The sequence below is a fragment of the Oryctolagus cuniculus genome, chromosome 19, assembly GCF_964237555.1.
Source record: "Oryctolagus cuniculus chromosome 19, mOryCun1.1, whole genome shotgun sequence".
Lineage (NCBI taxonomy): Eukaryota > Metazoa > Chordata > Mammalia > Lagomorpha > Leporidae > Oryctolagus > Oryctolagus cuniculus.
The window spans coordinates 32,696,802-32,712,490 of record NC_091450.1 but is presented as its reverse complement, the minus strand read 5'-3'; the positions used below and the strand labels follow the sequence as shown (position 1 = coordinate 32,712,490).

At 55.8% G+C, this 15,689-nt stretch overlaps 1 protein-coding gene across 1 annotated transcript in view; it reads left to right on the top strand.

Annotated features, from left to right (window-relative positions):
• PDPK1 (3-phosphoinositide dependent protein kinase 1) overlaps positions 1 to 15,689 on the top strand; it is an 87,463-nt gene that overhangs the window by 65,089 nt on the left and 6,685 nt on the right. The window contains exons 10-11 of the mRNA XM_051836225.2: positions 510 to 683; positions 5,838 to 6,055. Of these exons, the coding sequence (XP_051692185.1) occupies positions 510 to 683; positions 5,838 to 6,055 (392 nt within the window). The remainder of the gene's footprint in view (positions 1 to 509; positions 684 to 5,837; positions 6,056 to 15,689) is intronic.

Genomic DNA, 15,689 nt, shown 5'->3' with positions numbered 1-15,689 from the left:
CAAGAAGCTGGATTGGAAGTGGAGCAGCTGAGATTTGAACCAACATAGCAGGATGGCATACAAACGGTGCAAGCATTGGTTTAACCCACTATGCCACAGTGCTGACCCCTCTTTTTTTTTTTTTTTTTAAAGATTTATTTACTTATTTGAAACACAGAGTACAGGAGAGACGGTGACAATGTCAATTTTAAGCAGAATAGGGGCTGGTATCGTGAAGTAGCAGGGTGAGCTGCCGCCTGTGATGCTGGCATCCCATATGAGTGTCTGTTCAAGTCTCGGCTTGATTTGCTGTTAGTCATTGTATTTTGAGATTGAGTTGGTATTTACCTGTGGGAGGAAAGGGTGGAGATGAGAGAGATGTGGAGCCCCAGGGTGGGCTTGGGGACAGCCATGGTGCTCTACTGTCTCTGGGAGAGAGTGAAGATTGAAGAGAGTTATTCAGAAAGGAATTTGGGAATCAGAATTACGTTTTAACCCTGATAGTGACTTTGTCTTGACTATTGCTTAAGGTTTTAGATGCCACAAAGCGGTTAGGCTGTGAAGAGATGGAAGGGTATGGCCCTCTCAAAGCTCATCCATTCTTCGAGTCCATCACGTGGGAGAATCTGCACCAGCAGACGCCTCCGAAGCTCACGGCCTACCTACCGGCCATGTCTGAGGATGACGAGGACTGCTATGGCAATGTAAGTGGCTCCTGTGGGGCACAGCCTTGTGGGGAGTTGTGTTTGAGCAAGACGCCTGCCTGCCGCCCCCAGTCTCTGCAGTCAGTGGGAATGGGGTGCGTCTGAGCCCGTGGTAGGGTAGACACCTTGCTGTATCACACAGTAGCTTCCAGCGGTCTTTGAAGGGTCAGTTCAGCCTTCTGCCCTCAGCAGAGGGTAGTGTGCTGAGTTTTCACCCTGGGGGATCGGACTGAAGCTGGCTGCTGGACGGTGGTCAGGCCAGTGGAATATTGCCTGCACCCACAGCTGGGCATGGCACAGTGCCGGCTGCCTCTACTCAGGGCTTTGCCAGTGTGTGTCCTGAGATCCTCCCGATCGCCACGGAGCTCTCCATTTGGTCTTTTTTTTTGACCGGCATAGTGGACAGTGAGAGAGAGACAGAGAGAAAGGTCTTCCTTTGCCGTTGGTTCACCCTCCAATGGCTGCCGTGGCTGGCGCGCTGCGGCCGGCGCACCGCGCTGATCCAAAGGCAGGAGCCAGGTGCTTCTCCTGGTCTCCCATGGGGTGCAGGGCCCAAGCACCTGGGCCATCCTCCACTGCACTCCCAGGCCACAGCAGAGAGCTGGCCTGGAAGAGGGGCAACCGGGACAGAATCCGGCGCCCCGACTGGGACTAGAACCCGGTGTGCCGGCGCCGCAGGTGGAGGATTAGCCTAGTGAGCCGCGGCACCGGCCTCTGCCACGGAGCTCTCGAAGAGCGTCCCAGAGTGCTGCTGCTCGGGACGTCTGGACGCGTGATGTTGGAGGGCGCCCGCTGCTCCGTCACCTCCAGGCTCAGGGGGCCGAGGCCTGCAGGGCCCTGCGCTGAAGCACACCACTCCAGGACACTGGCGCTCCTCCGTCCTCCACTGCAGCCCCCCAAAGCACATGTGCTGTGGAAACTGTGTGTCGTCAGTGTGAATCTGTTCTGGTAGACTTCGGTCGTGTGGCCGTGTGTGGAGTTCACTGTAGCTGATGGAATAATTCTAGAGAGCGTTTGAAAATCTGCCAAAGCCAAGCTAAAATTGCTGGTTTCAGCTCTTGCAGAATAGGGTTTCTTTTCTTTTCTGTTCTGTTCTGTTCTTTTCTTTTTTAGATTTTATTTATTTATTTGAGAGGTAGAGTTTGTCAGTGAAACGGAGAGGCAGAAAGATCTTCCTTCCATTGGTTCACTCCCCAGATGGCTGCAACGGCCGGAGCTGTGCCCATCCGAAGCCAGGAGCCAAGTGTTTCCTCCAGGTCTCCACAGAGGCCCAAGGACTTGGGCCATCTTCTACTGCTTTCCCAGGCCATAGCAGAGAGCTGTATTGGAAGAGGAGCAGCTGGGGCTAGACCTGGTGCCCATATGGGATGCTGGCGCCGCAGGTGGAGGGTTAACCCACTGTGCCACGGTGCCAGCCCCAGAGCAGGGTTTCTTATATCTCCGACCTGCAGTCTGGCACGGCCTCTGTCCTCTGTGCACGGTGCCCTTTGTGCCCAGACTCAGAGAGCTGGACCTGGAGAGCATCTTCCCCGCTCGGAGCTATCTTGATGCTCACCTCATGTTACCCTTATACGGCAGCTGGAGCCTGTGGGCCCCACTGGATCTTGTCATCCCTGCAAAAGGGTCACTGGGACTGGCAGGTGCATCTTGGTCTTTGGGTTCCGTGCCCTGTACCTAGTCACTCTGCAGCTGAGCTCTGAGAGAGCGCAGTGGGCTCAGGGGCTGGGAGTCTGTCTTTGTGGAGCAAGTGTGTGGGAATTCGCAGACTCCCACCCACGCCGAGCCTCCCTGCAGGCTTGTCTAAACGCCTGGCCTCACTGACTTCAGTCGCCCTCTGGAATCAGACTCCCCATGTTGCTGGCTTGCTGTTAGTTAGGTGGTTTGTGCTCAGCGTGTGGGCACGGTGGAAAATCTCTGGGCAGAGAGCTCCGTGTAGCAGACTTCTCATCGAGACAGGCTGGCAGAAGATGCCACCTTGGAAAGTGTCTCGCTGCGTGGGAGGGGTTGACCGTGCCCTCTGCAGCAGGAAGGAGCTTGGCCTAGCAGGTGAGTGTGAGGAAAGCAGGCACTTCTGTGTCTCCCGGTGTGCTGAGTGTGTGCTCACTACTAGTGTGGCATCTGTCCCTGGACTCGGGCTGGAGCGCCTTGGGGGAAGGGTCAGTGTTGGTCTAGGAGAATGGAATGTTTCCTCTCTGCACTGTGGAAACCTTGCTCCAGCCTCGGGCTCCGTCAGACCCACACCCCGCCTGGCCTTGGTGTGACCTGAGTGCCACTGAGGGAGGGCACAAGGAGCAGGACAGAGTGCAGGGAGCTTTCCAGGTGGAGGGGTGGTCAGCAGGACAGTGGCTATGGCTGTGAGGGAGGGAGGCGGCCCTGCGTGGTCCTGAAGTTAGCACTGACTGATGGGATGTGACCTTGGGCCAATTTCTCAGCCTCAGTTTCCCCGTGTTAGAAATGGAGACAGTAGTGACAGCCACTTCGGTGGCTTTGCAAGCCAGGGCCTGTGCAGACAGTCTTATGCCAGCAGAGCATAAGTACTCTCTGGCAGCAGAGAGTGGCTGGGGACTGTCTGGAGTTTCTCCCGGTGGGAACAGCAAGGTAGAGCAGACTGGGGCTGGGCAGCGTGAGCTGTTGGGGGACCTGTATGGGTGAGGCTGGCCTTGCTGGAGTACAGCAGCTAGGACAGGTGCACTGTATTCTCATCTCCGCCTTTGCTAGTGGCATCTTGTCTTCTCCTTTGTCCCTGGCTCTGGCAAGGCTCAGGCTTGGGGCCTGCACCTGTCCAAGAGTCAGTGCTGGTGGTTCTTCAACCCTGTTGCCTGCCAGCAGTCCCAAAGTGACTGGCACATCTATAAGATTCCATTTTCTTTTTCGTTAAGGTTTGTCTTACTTATTTGACAGGCGTAGTGACTTAGAGAGAGGGAGAATTCCATCAGGGTCTCCCACGTGGGTGCAGGGGCTCAAGGACTCAGGCACCCTCTACTGCTTTCCCAGGAGCATCAGCAGGGAGCTGGATCGGAAGTGGAGCAGCCGGGACTCGAACCCAGTGCGGCTTACCCTGCTGCACCACAGCACTGGCCCTGAGCGATTGCATTTTCTGTGTCCATGCTGGTTTGCAGTTTTCTTGAGTATAACAGGCAACTTGTGTTCATATCAAGTCCGGTCTTTGCTGAGATAAGAAGGAAGACTTTTTTCAAACTTGACTACAGGTGATAACTTTGGGATTCATAGTGCTGGCCGGCGCCGTGGCTCAATAGGCTAATTCTCCACCTTGTGGTACCGGCACCCCGGGTTCTAGTCCCAGTCAGGGCGCCAGATTCTGTCCCGGTTGCCCCTCTTCCAGGCCAGCTCTCTGCTGTGGCCAGGGAGTGCAGTGGAGGATGGCCCAAGTGCTTGGGCCCTGCACCCCATGGGAGACCAGGAGAAGCACCTGGTTCCTGGCTTCGGATCAGCACGGTGCTCCGGCCGCGGCGGCCTTTGGAGGGTGAACCAACGGCAAAAGGAAGACCTTTCTCTCTGTCTCTCTCTCTCACTGTCCACTCTGCCTGTCTAAAAAATTAAAAAAAAAAAAAAAGATTCGTAGTGCCTCCCATAGAGTCAGGAGCGGGGGCTGCAGGACCCATAGCTCACTCATGCCAAGTGTGATTGTCCTGCTGGCCTGGCCTGAGCTGTGGCCATCCCTCTGCACTGACACATTGGACACGCTCTGGTCGCTTCTCTCTCTAGCAAGTCCCACTCCATGGGAGCAGCATGAGGACTTGCAAGACTGGCAGGTCTCATGCTACTCTTGTCCTGTTGGTGCCACACTTACTGAGGGTCCTAGGCCCCCTCTGGGAGTGAAAACTGGAGCTTAGCTCCTCTTTTGCCCCTCTTTCCACTGGAAAGGGGCCTAGACTAGGCAGGACCCAGGCCTGCCTCAGTTTGGTGGCCAGATACCCAGAGGAGCGGGGTCAGAGCGGCCCCACCCTCCCCAGGGAGAAATAGCATGAGCACCCTGGGTGTGTGAGGGCAGGGGGAGGAGTGTGTGTGTGGCCTGTGGAGGCACAGTGTGTGGGCAGGGAGAGCAGTGTGTGTGTGGCCTGTGGAGGCACAGTGTGGGGCAGGGGGAGGAGTGTGTGTGTGGCCTGTGGAGGCACAGTGTGGGGCAGGGGGAGGAGTGTGTGTGTGGCCTGTGGAGGCACAGTGTGGGGCAGTGGGAGGAGTGTGTGTGTGGCCTGTGGAGGCACAGTGTGTGGGGCAGTGGGAGGAGTGTGTGTGTGGCCTGTGGAGGCACAGTGTGGGGCAGGGAGAGCAGTGTGTGTGTGGCCTGTGGAGGCACAGTGTGGGGCAGGGGGAGGAGTGTGTGTGTGGCCTGTGGAGGCACAGTGTGGGGCAGTGGGAGGAGTGTGTGTGTGGCCTGTGGAGGCACAGTGTGGGGCAGGGAGAGCAGTGTGTGTGTGGCCTGTGGAGGCACAGTGTGGGGCAGGGGGAGGAGTGTGTGTGTGGCCTGTGGAGGCACAGTGTGGGGCAGGGAGAGCAGTGTGTGTGTGGCCTGTGGAGGCACAGTGTGGGGCAGGGGGAGGAGTGTGTGTGTGGCCTGTGGAGGCACAGTGTGGGGCAGGGGGAGGAGTGTGTGTGTGGCCTGTGGAGGCACAGTGTGGGGCAGTGGGAGGAGTGTGTGTGTGGCCTGTGGAGGCACAGTGTGGGGCAGTGGGAGGAGTGTGTGTGTGGCCTGTGGAGGCACAGTGTGGGGGCAGGGAGGAGTGTGTGTGTGGCCTGTGGAGGCACAGTGTGGGGCAGGGGGAGGAGTGTGTGTGTGGCCTGTGGAGGCACAGTGTGTGGGCAGGGAGAGCAGTGTGTGTGTGGCCTGTGGAGGCACAGTGTGGGGCAGGGGGAGGAGTGTGTGTGGCCTGTGGAGGCACAGTGTGGGGCAGGGGGAGGAGTGTGTGTGTGGCCTGTGGAGGCACAGTGTGGGGCAGTGGGAGGAGTGTGTGTGTGGCCTGTGGAGGCACAGTGTGGGGCAGGGGGAGAGTGTGTGTGTGGCCTGTGGAGGCACAGTGTGGGGCAGGGGGAGGAGTGTGCCTGTGGCTCACATCGAGGTGCTCTGTGCTCTCTCTCACATCGAGGTGCTCTGTGCTCTCTCTCACATCGAGGTGCTCTGTGCTCTCTCTGCAGTATGACAACCTCCTGAGCCAGTTTGGCTGCTTGCAGGTGTCGGCGTCGTCCTCCTCGCACTCCCTGTCCGCAGCAGATGCCGGCCCGCCCCAGAGGTCAGGCAGCAACATAGAGCAGTACATCCACGACTTGGACACTAATTCTTTTGAACTGGACCTGCAGTTTTCTGAAGATGAGAAGAAGTTGTTACTGGAGAAGCAGGCTGGTGGAAACCCCTGGTAAGGCCCCCAGACCTCAGCAGCAGTCTGTTTAGGAAGGTGTGGCCTGTGGGACAGTGGGACAGCCCAGTGCCTGTGGGTCAGCCCTGCTCCCACTTCCCCCGCTGCCTCCAGTGCTCCAGAAGGAAGTGGGTGTTGAGGGCAGTGGCCCCGGGCTTGAGGGCTCTGGGAACTTTCTGCTCCGCTCACAGACCAGGTGACTGGGCGTTCCCAGTGAGCGTGCAGAGCCACTGCTGGCACCTCGGAGACACCGGGCTTCCCTGAGGTCTGTGCCGGGAGTCATCATCTTCACCTCACCTCTCCCGCAGCCCTGGGGTGTCCCGTGTCTGGGCACGTGCCCCTCAGGAAGGCTGGTGATCTGGACCAGCAGTGCCGGGAATCTGTGTTTCTTGGTGGGCTTGGCTGCCCCTCAGTGTTTTGATGCCCTAAAAAGGGGCTCTTACAAATTTTCATTTTTGTTTATTATTTGAATGATTGAGTGGTGGAGAGACAGAGGTCTTCTATCTGCTGGTTCACTCCCAAAATGCCTGCAGCGGCGGGGCTGGGCCAGGAGCTGCAGCTGGGTCTCGATGTGGGTGGCAGGGACCGGCGCGCTTGAGGAGCTGCGGCCGCCTCTCAAGCTACATGTGAGCGGGCGCCGGCTCAGACTCAGGCAGCATGCAAGCCCAGGCGCTGCGGCGCGCGACCGGCGGTCACGGCACTCACCCCGTGTTCGTCCTTCCTGGGAAGACATCTTGTATGGTCGTTGGCTATTTGTGTAATTTTGCTTGTATTAATCATCTATTTTAGAGGCATAGACACACGCACAATCTTCTGTCTACTGGTTCACATCCTGAATGCTTGAAACAGCTGGGCCTGGGACAGGCTGAAGCAGGGAGGCCGGCACTCACATTGGGTCACCTCTGTGAGCGGCAGGAACCCAAGTACTTCAGCCACCACTTGCTGCCTTCCAGGGTGTGCAGGAAGCTGGACTTGGGAGCCAGGACTCGGGTCAGGTGCTCTAATAAGGGGTGGAGGCATTTCACAGGGCATCGCAAATGCTGGACCTGGTGCCCACCCCTTGTGTTACATCCTCTTTCCGTGGAATTTAGGAGACATACATAGGTGTATAGAAGACGTTTTCTTTAGTGTGCTGCGCTTCTCCTGGGGAGGCGCAGGTTCTGGCGCACCCTACTCCATCCCTGTTCCTGCTGCAGGTCTTCCATCTCTGCTAGTTGGCGAGGGCGTCTCCACTGCGGCCTTCGTGCCTGAAGCTGCGTGTGTTCTGTGCTTCCACCCTCTGTGTAGCAGGGAAGCACCAGGGTTCTGGGGTTCTGTGTATAGATGGAATAAGGCAGGAGGGACAACACACAGGACTCAGGGGACTTAGTGGGGAGGGGATGAGCACTCAGCTACGCCCCCGCTGAGGATGGAGAAGGAAGTCACATGTGGAGATTAGCATTTCATGTAGAAAAAGTGAGCATTAGCCGGCGCCACGGCTCAGTAGGCTAATCCTCCGCCTAGCGGCGCCGGCACACCGGGTTCTAGTCCCGGTCGGGGCGCCGGATTCTGTCCCGGTTGCCCCTCTTCCAGGCCAGCCCTCTGCTGTGGCCAGGGAGTGCAGTGGAGGATGGCCCAGGTGCTTGGGCCCTGCACCCCATGGGAGACCAGGAAAAGCACCTGGCTCCTGGCTCCTGCCATCGGATCAGTGCGGTGCGCCGGCCGCAGTGCGCCGGCCGCGGCGGCCATTGGAGGGTGAACCAACGGCAAAGGAAGACCTTTCTCTCTGTCTCTCTCTCTCACTGTCTACTCTGCCTGTCAAAAAAAAAAAAAAAGAAAGAAAGAAAAAAGAAAAAGTGAGCATTATTTTACGATTCTGGGAGTTTGTTTGTCCTTGAACTTATGTTTCCTAATGTGAGTACATACTGAGCAGGAAGAAAGGATTTTGGTCAAAACAGATGGAGCAGTGCGGGGCGCAGCTTCCGGGGCCGTGTGCACAGTGGGGCAGCTGTCAGTCTAGTGTGGGGCTGCAGCCCTTCTGAAGGCACCAGTGCCTCTCTGGCCTGCACTGGTGCTGAGTGGGCAGAGAACGTGGGCATCCAGTCAGGACACGCTTCTGCGATGGGACCCAGTCAGGACACGCTTCTACGATGGGACCCAGTCAGGACACGCTTCTACGATGGGACCCAGTCAGGACACGCTTCTACGATGAGATCCAGTCAGGAGTGTGTGTGACAGTACTGAGCTGTGGCTCTAGTGCTCCCTGTCTGTCTCCTAGTACACAGGGGTTGTCCAGCAGTGTGTGTGACAGTGCTGAGCTGTGGCTCTAGTGCTCCCTGTCTGTCTCCTAGTACACAGGGGTTGTCCAGCAGTGTGTGTGACAGTGCTGAGCTGTGGCTCTAGTGCTCCCTGTCTGTCTCCTAGTACACAGGGGTTGTCCAGCAGTGTGTGTGACAGTACTGAGCTGTGGCTCTAGTGCTCCCTGTCTGTCTCCTAGTACACAGGGGTTGTCCAGCAGTGTGTGTGACAGTGCTGAGCTGTGGCTCTAGTGCTCCCTGTCTGTCTCCTAGTACACAGGGGTTGTCCAGCAGTGTGTGTGACAGTGCTGAGCTGTGGCTCTAGTGCTCCCTGTCTGTCTCCTAGTACACAGGGGTTGTCCAGCAGTGTGTGTGACAGTGCTGAGCTGTGGCTCTAGTGCTCCCTGTCTGTCTCCTAGTACACAGGGGTTGTCCAGCAGTGTGTGTGACAGTGCTGAGCTGTGGCTCTAGTGCTCCCTGTCTGTCTCCTAGTACACAGGGGTTGTCCAGCAGTGTGTGTGACAGTGCTGAGCTGTGGCTCTAGTGCTCCCTGTCTGTCTCCTAGTACACAGGGGTTGTCCAGCAGTGTGTGTGACAGTGCTGAGCTGTGGCTCTAGTGCTCCCTGTCTGTCTCCTAGTACACAGGGGTTGTCCAGCAGTGTGTGTGACAGTGCTGAGCTGTGGCTCTAGTGCTCCCTGTCTGTCTCCTAGTACACAGGGGTTGTCCAGCAGTGTGTGTGACAGTGCTGAGCTGTGGCTCTAGTGCTCCCTGTCTCTCTCCTAGTACACAGGGGTTGTCCAGCAGCTACTTGCTGCAGTGTGGGCCCTGTCATTTTCACATCTGATGGGATATGTCTTCTCCTGTCGTTTCTAGAATTTTCTCAAGTTGGTTTATGGTATGAAAATGTGAATTTCTGGGAATTAATAAGTTTGTTCTCAGTATTGCTACACACTCCAGCGATCAATTCTCAGTGAAACCTGCTGTGATCTCTGTGACTTTGTCTAGTCAGTCACTGTATTGAAATCTTGATGTTTTCTTGGCCTGTGTGGAAATAGGAGCACAACAAGAGTCTGTGCATCTGTGGGCTTGCTTTGCAATCATTTTTTTTTTTAAGATTTATTTTTTATTTATTTGAAAGGCACAGTTACATAGAGAGAGAGGGAGAGACAGAGATCTTCCATTCACTGGTTTATTTCTTTTTGAAAGGGAGAGTGACAGAGGGAGAGATTGATCTTTTTATTATTTTTTTTTTTGTAAGATTTTATTTATTAGGCTGGCGCCACGGCTCAGTAGGTTAATCCTCCGCCTTGCGGCGCCGGCACCCCGGGTTCTAGTCCCGGTCGGGGCGCCGGATTCTGTCCCGGTTGCTCCTCTTCCAGGCCAGCTCTCTGCTGTGGCCAGGGAGTGCAGTGGAGGATGGCCCAGGTGCTTGGGCCCTGCACCCCATGGGAGACCAGGAAAAGCACCTGGCTCCTGGCTCCTGCCATCGGATCAGTGCGGTGCGCCGGCCGCGGCGGCCATTGGAGGGTGAACCAACGGCAAAGGAAGACCTTTCTCTCTGTCTCTCTCTCTCACTGTTCACTCTGCCTGTCAAAAAATAAATAAATAAATAAAATATTTTATTTATTTATTTGAGAGGTAGAGTTACACACAGTGAGAGGGAGAAACTGAGAGAAAGGTCTTCCATCCATTGGTTCATTCCCCAAATGGCCCAACGGTTGGAGCTGCGCTGATCTGAAGCCAGGAGCCAGTTGCTTCTTCCGAGTCTCCCATGTGGGTGCAGGGCCCAAGCACTTGGGCCATCTTCTACTGCTTTCCCAGGCCACAGCAGAGAGTTTGATCGGAAGAGGAGCAGCCGAGACTAGAACCGGCGCCCATATGGGATGATATGGCCGCAAGTGGAGGATTAACCTACTGCGCCACAGCGCTGGCCCCAGATTGATCTGTCATTTCCTGCTTCATCCCCTGAATGCCTGCAATAGCCTGGCCATGGAGCTGGCCCTGTGATGCGTGAGCCAGGGCCCATCGTGGTGTCTTAACCTTTGCACCAATGGCCACCCTGGAGCACTGTTTGAGTCTCATGGACTCTTGTTCTTGTTTGGAGCCATGTGGCAGAGGTGCTGTGTCGGAACACGTTGGGGAGGTGGTGCTGTGCCATAGCAGGTGAGGCTGCCACTTGCAGTGCTGGCATCCCATATGGGTGCCGGTTTGAGTCCCGGCTGCTCCACTTCTGATGCAGCTCTCTGCTGTGACCTGGGAAAGCAGTGCAAGATGGCCCAAGTCCTTGGGCCCCTGCACCCACGTGGGAGACCTGGAAGAAGCTCCTGGCTCCTGGCTTCAAATCAGCACATCTCTGGCCATTGCGACCAATTGGGGAGTGAACCAGCAGATGGAAGACCTCTCTCTGCCTCTCCTTCTCTGTAACTCTGCCTTTCAAATAAATAAATCAATTTTTAAAAAAAAATAACACAGTTGGAGCCAATGGCACCAAGCAGAGCCAGGTGACCTGAGTTCTGTGAAGCCGTGTGCTTGTCAGAAGTGATGGCTTTTATTGACGTCTGTGTGGTGGTACGGGAGTTGTGGGTGGGCACTGGGGCTGCTAGCCCAGGTGTTGCTGACTGCTCGCCCTGCTCAGGGAACCCCAGACTGCGTGGCCGTATGGCCAGCACTTCTCTTGAACGTGCTAGGAACGAGCTTGTCACTTGGTCACTTCCAGGCAGACAACGGGTGGTATGTACATCATCACTACAATTGAAATCTGGAGGTGAAAATGGGGATTTTGGTAGATAGCACCCATCACTGTGAGCTTGACGTCTCCCCAGGGCTCGTCCTTGAGCAAGGCAGTGACGGCGGTGACGATCTTTCACAGGACAGGCGAGCCTCTTCCAGGTGGCGTGTGTGAGGCGTGCGAGGCTGTGAACTGTGGCGAGTAGAGTGCAGGTGGCCTGAGCTCAGTGTCACTGCATCTGAGGCTCCAGTTCTGCATCACAGCTCATCTCCTTGAAGCTGCTGCTTAGTCTTGGTGCTTGTTAAAGATCGTTCGCAGAATCCCCTCATGCTAGTGAGCCGCGGCGCCGGCCAAGGTCTTCCTTTTGCTGTTGGTTCACCCTCCAGTGGGCGTGGTGGCCGGCTCACCGTGCTGATCCGAAGGCAGGAGCCAGGTGCTTCTCCTGGTCTCCCATGGGGTGCAGGGCCCAAGCACTTGGGCCATCCTCCACTGCACTCCTGGGCCACAGCAGAGAGCTGGACTGGAAGAGGGGCAACCAGGACAGAATCCGGCGCCCTGACTGGGACTAGAACCCGGTGTGCCAGTACCACAAGGTGGAGAATTAGCCTAGTGAGCCGCGGCGCCGGCCCCTGCTCCACTTCTGATCCAGCTCTCTGCTATGGCCTGGGAAAGCAGTAGAAGATGGCCCAAGTCCTTGGGCCCCTGCACCCACGTGGGAGACCTGGAAGAAGCTCCTGGCTCCTGACTTCAAATAACCTCAGATCTGGCAGTTGCTGCCATCTGGGGAGTGAACCAGCAGATGGAAGCCCTCTCTCTCTCTCTCTCTCTCTCTCTCTCTGCCTCTGTGTAGCTCTGCCTTTCAAATAAATAAATAAATGTTTAAAAATAGCAGAATGCTCAACAGTGCCATACTCTGTGTTAAATAATTGTCTTTGGAAAATACTGTTTTTTCTTAAAAATATTTATACTAATATGTAATTGGTTTACTTTTTAAAAAAGTTTTATCTGTTTTAATTATTTGACCAGCAGAGACACAGATACCCTCCAACTGCTGGTTCTCTCCCCAGAAGCCTGCTGCAGCTGGCGCTGGTCAGTCCAAGGCCAGAATCTTGGAATGCAGTCTGGGTCTCACACCTGGCGACCGGGATCCAAATACTCGAGCCATCACATGCCACCTCCCAGGGTGTGCACTAGCAGGAAGCTGGAACTGGGAGTGGAGCCAGGACTCGAACCCAGGCTCTCGGATATGAGATGCAGTCGTCCCAAGTAACATCTTAACCACTGTGCCAAATGCTTCCCCCTATTTTTTTTTTTTTTTAATTTATTTGACAGGTAAAGTTATAGACTGAGAGACAGAAAGGTCTTCCTTCTGTTGGTTCATTCCTCAAATGGCTGCTACGGCTGGCGCTGTGCCAATCTGAAGCCAGGATCCAGGAGCCCCCTCCTGGTCTCCCATGCGGGTGCAGGGGCCCAAGCACTTGGGCCATCCTCCACTGCCCTCCCAGGCCACAACAGAGAGCTGGACTGGAAGAGAAACAACTGGGACTAGAACCCGGCACCCACACGGGATGCCAGTGCCGCAGGTGGAGGATTAACCAAGTGAGCCACGCACCCGGTATTGTTTGTTAATGAATTAGATATCTGGAAATGTCTCTCTCAGCGTTCCATGTGGTGTCTGTCAATGGTTGTAGCCCAGAGAAGGGAAAGTTCTTTGGTGTCTTCCATGAAACTTGGGAGTGTGAAGGGCTCCTGAAGGTGGACAGTGGAGGGCTGGCACTGTAGAGCAGGTCAGTGGCCAGCGCCCATCCCCCACGGCACTCTGGGGTTGGGACCTTGCGTGTGGCCTGAGCTTTTTTGGGCATCTCAGGCTCAGGTACTTGAAAATGTCTTTTCAGGGTCTGGGTGGAGTAAGACAAGGGAGCACCCTGGCTTTGGACTTAGTGACAGGGATTCCACGTGGTCACCCCTCGTGAGCCATAAGGCCCTCGGCCCAGTGTCCTCGTCCACGCGGTGCCGGTGAGGAGTTGCCAGGTGGGAAGCCCTGTCTGTGCTGGCATACCAGATGTGGCTCTGAGTCTTCTACCCATGAGGAAGCCAGGACCAAGCCAGCGTGGGGCATCTCTTCAGGAGAGGACATTGACGATTTCAAAGTGAGAATGTGTGAAGTGTTTAACCTTTTGAGAGAAGATCAATAACCAGTGGCAGTTTATAAGCTAATTGGTTAATTAACCAAGCGAGTGGCCACGATGTTGGCAGCAGCATGGAGCCTATCGATCTCTCCCTGCAGCCACAGGGGAGCCGGCGAGCAGGCCGTGCCGGTCTGCCTCCCAGCGTGCAGCGAAGGCTGTGTTGCCTAATCTCTTGCGAGCTTCAGTTCTCTGTCTTGCTTTTTTCTTCCTTAGGCTGAATTTCCAGAACTGAAGCTGCCTCTGAGTACAGATTTCCAAGTCCCTGCTTTGGTGAGGCCTCACTGAGGCCCGGGGCCCGTGCAGGCGCTGCTGCCTTAGTACCCAGGCCGTAGCACTCTGAGCCCCAGGACAGCAGACAAGGGCTGGATTCCATTCCTGTGGGTTACGGCCACTGAGAGCTCCCTCGTGCCACCCATTTCTTCTTTGGAAGTTTTCCTTGCTCAGTTTTTTTTTTTTTTTTTTTTTGACAGGCAGAGTGGACAGTGAGAGAGAGAGACAGAGAGAGAAAGGTCTTCCTTTGCCGCTGGTTCACCCTCCAATGGCCGCCGCTGCAGCCGGCGCACCGCGCTGATCCTGGCAGGAGCCAGGAGCCAGGTGCTTTTCCTGGTCTCCCATGGGGTGCAGGGCCCAAGCACCTGGGCCATCCTCCACTGCACTCCCTGGCCATAGCAGAGAGCTGGCCTGGAAGAGGGGCAACCGGGACAGAATCCGGCGCCCCAACCGGGACTAGAACCCGGTGTGCCGGCGCCGCAAGGTGGAGGATTAGCCTATTGAGCCACGGCGCCGGCTCCTTGCTCAGTTTTCAGTTGAGTCGTGCGACGCTGGGTGGCCCTGGCTGCCCATGCATTGTACTGGGTCCTCTGTGGGCTGTCTGCTCAAGGTCTTTTCCCGCCTGTTCTCTGGATGATTTTGTTCTCAGCGATGGTTGTTGCTCGGTGTTTGGTGACTTGCTTTCATCTTGGAAGCTGACCCTCTCTTGCAGGTTGAGCAATACCCCATTATCTTCCTGTGGTTCCCTAGTTTGATTTAATGTCTTAAACCACTTGTGCATTGTGGAAGTGGTGACTATAACAACACCAGGAGGGTGCCTCTTTTTTTTTTTTTTTTTTTTTTTTTTAAGATTTATTTATTTATTTATTTGAAAGAGTTACAGAGAGGTCTTCCTTTTGCTGGTTCACTCCCCAAATGGCCACAATGGCTGGAGCTGGGCCGACCCAAAGCCAGGAACCAGGAGCTTCCTCTGGGTCTCTCATGCGGTGCAGGGGCCCAAGGACTTGGGCCATCTTCTACTGCTTTCCCAGGCCACAGCAGAGAGCTGGACTGGAAGTGGAGTAGCTGGGATTCAAACCAGCACCCATGTGGGATGCCAGCACTGCAGGTGGCGGCTTTCCCAGCTATGCCTCATTGCTGGGCCTGAGGGCTCCTTTTTCTGACCCGTATGGCAAATTTGCCTGGCCATTAGAATTTGGTGGCCGCAGCCCAGCAGTCAGTGAGAGCTTGAACCAGCCTATGCTTAGAGGGACCCTCTGCCTCCCATGTGGACCACCTCCCTATATGAGGTAATTCCTACATCTGCAGTTGGGTCATTTGTGATTATTTGCTTGACATTATATTCCTGTGAAACAGGGCTAATGGTTAGAATGGGCTTTTTGTTGGGCTCTGTGGTTTTATTCCACATATTTTTGTGTTTTGTACTTTCTTTAGTAAAAACCAAATTTTTGAAAACTCATTTATTTGAGAGTAGAGAGAGCATGGTCTTCCTTCTGCTGGCTTGCTCCCCAAACGCCTGCAGTGGCCGAGGGGGGCTAGAGCTGGGAGCCAGGAAATCATTCCAGGTCTCCCAGGTGGGTGGCAGGAGCCTGGCTCCTGGGACCATCGCTTCTGCCTCCTGGCACGTACGTGATGGGTGTTGAGACCTGACCAGGCAAGCCCAGTTGGTTCTGCAGCTCAGGCCCTGGGCGGGTCAGGTTAAGCTTGGTGGGCGGATCTGGTTCTACCAGCTGAGCTAGTCTTGGGCTAAGTGCCCTGACCCCTCAGGGTGTGCGGTAGCAGGAAGCTGGAGCCGGAGCAGGGGATTGAACTTGGGAGCTGTGATGGGAGAGGAGGCCCCACCCAGCCCTGCTTTGTGCTTCTGCTATTCAGCGTGTCCTCATCCTTCTTGGCACAAATCTCCTTGCTGGGTTTCCCTCACGGTCAGCGTTGTGTGAATGAGCGAGCATGTGCGCACGTGTGCCTTCAGCACCGCTAAGAGGTGAACCGTGTTTGTCCTCCTGTGGGCCACAGTGCTTTTCTTGTTCAGAACCTCGGCTTGGGTCCTGCAGGCAGGTGCTGATGCTGAGGCCGTGGCGGGGGGGGGGGGGGGCGGGGGTCCGGCTGAGCTGGTCCTGTGGCCAGCGCTGGCGGACACATGGGCTGTGCACAGGCGTTTGCAGGTGCTCAC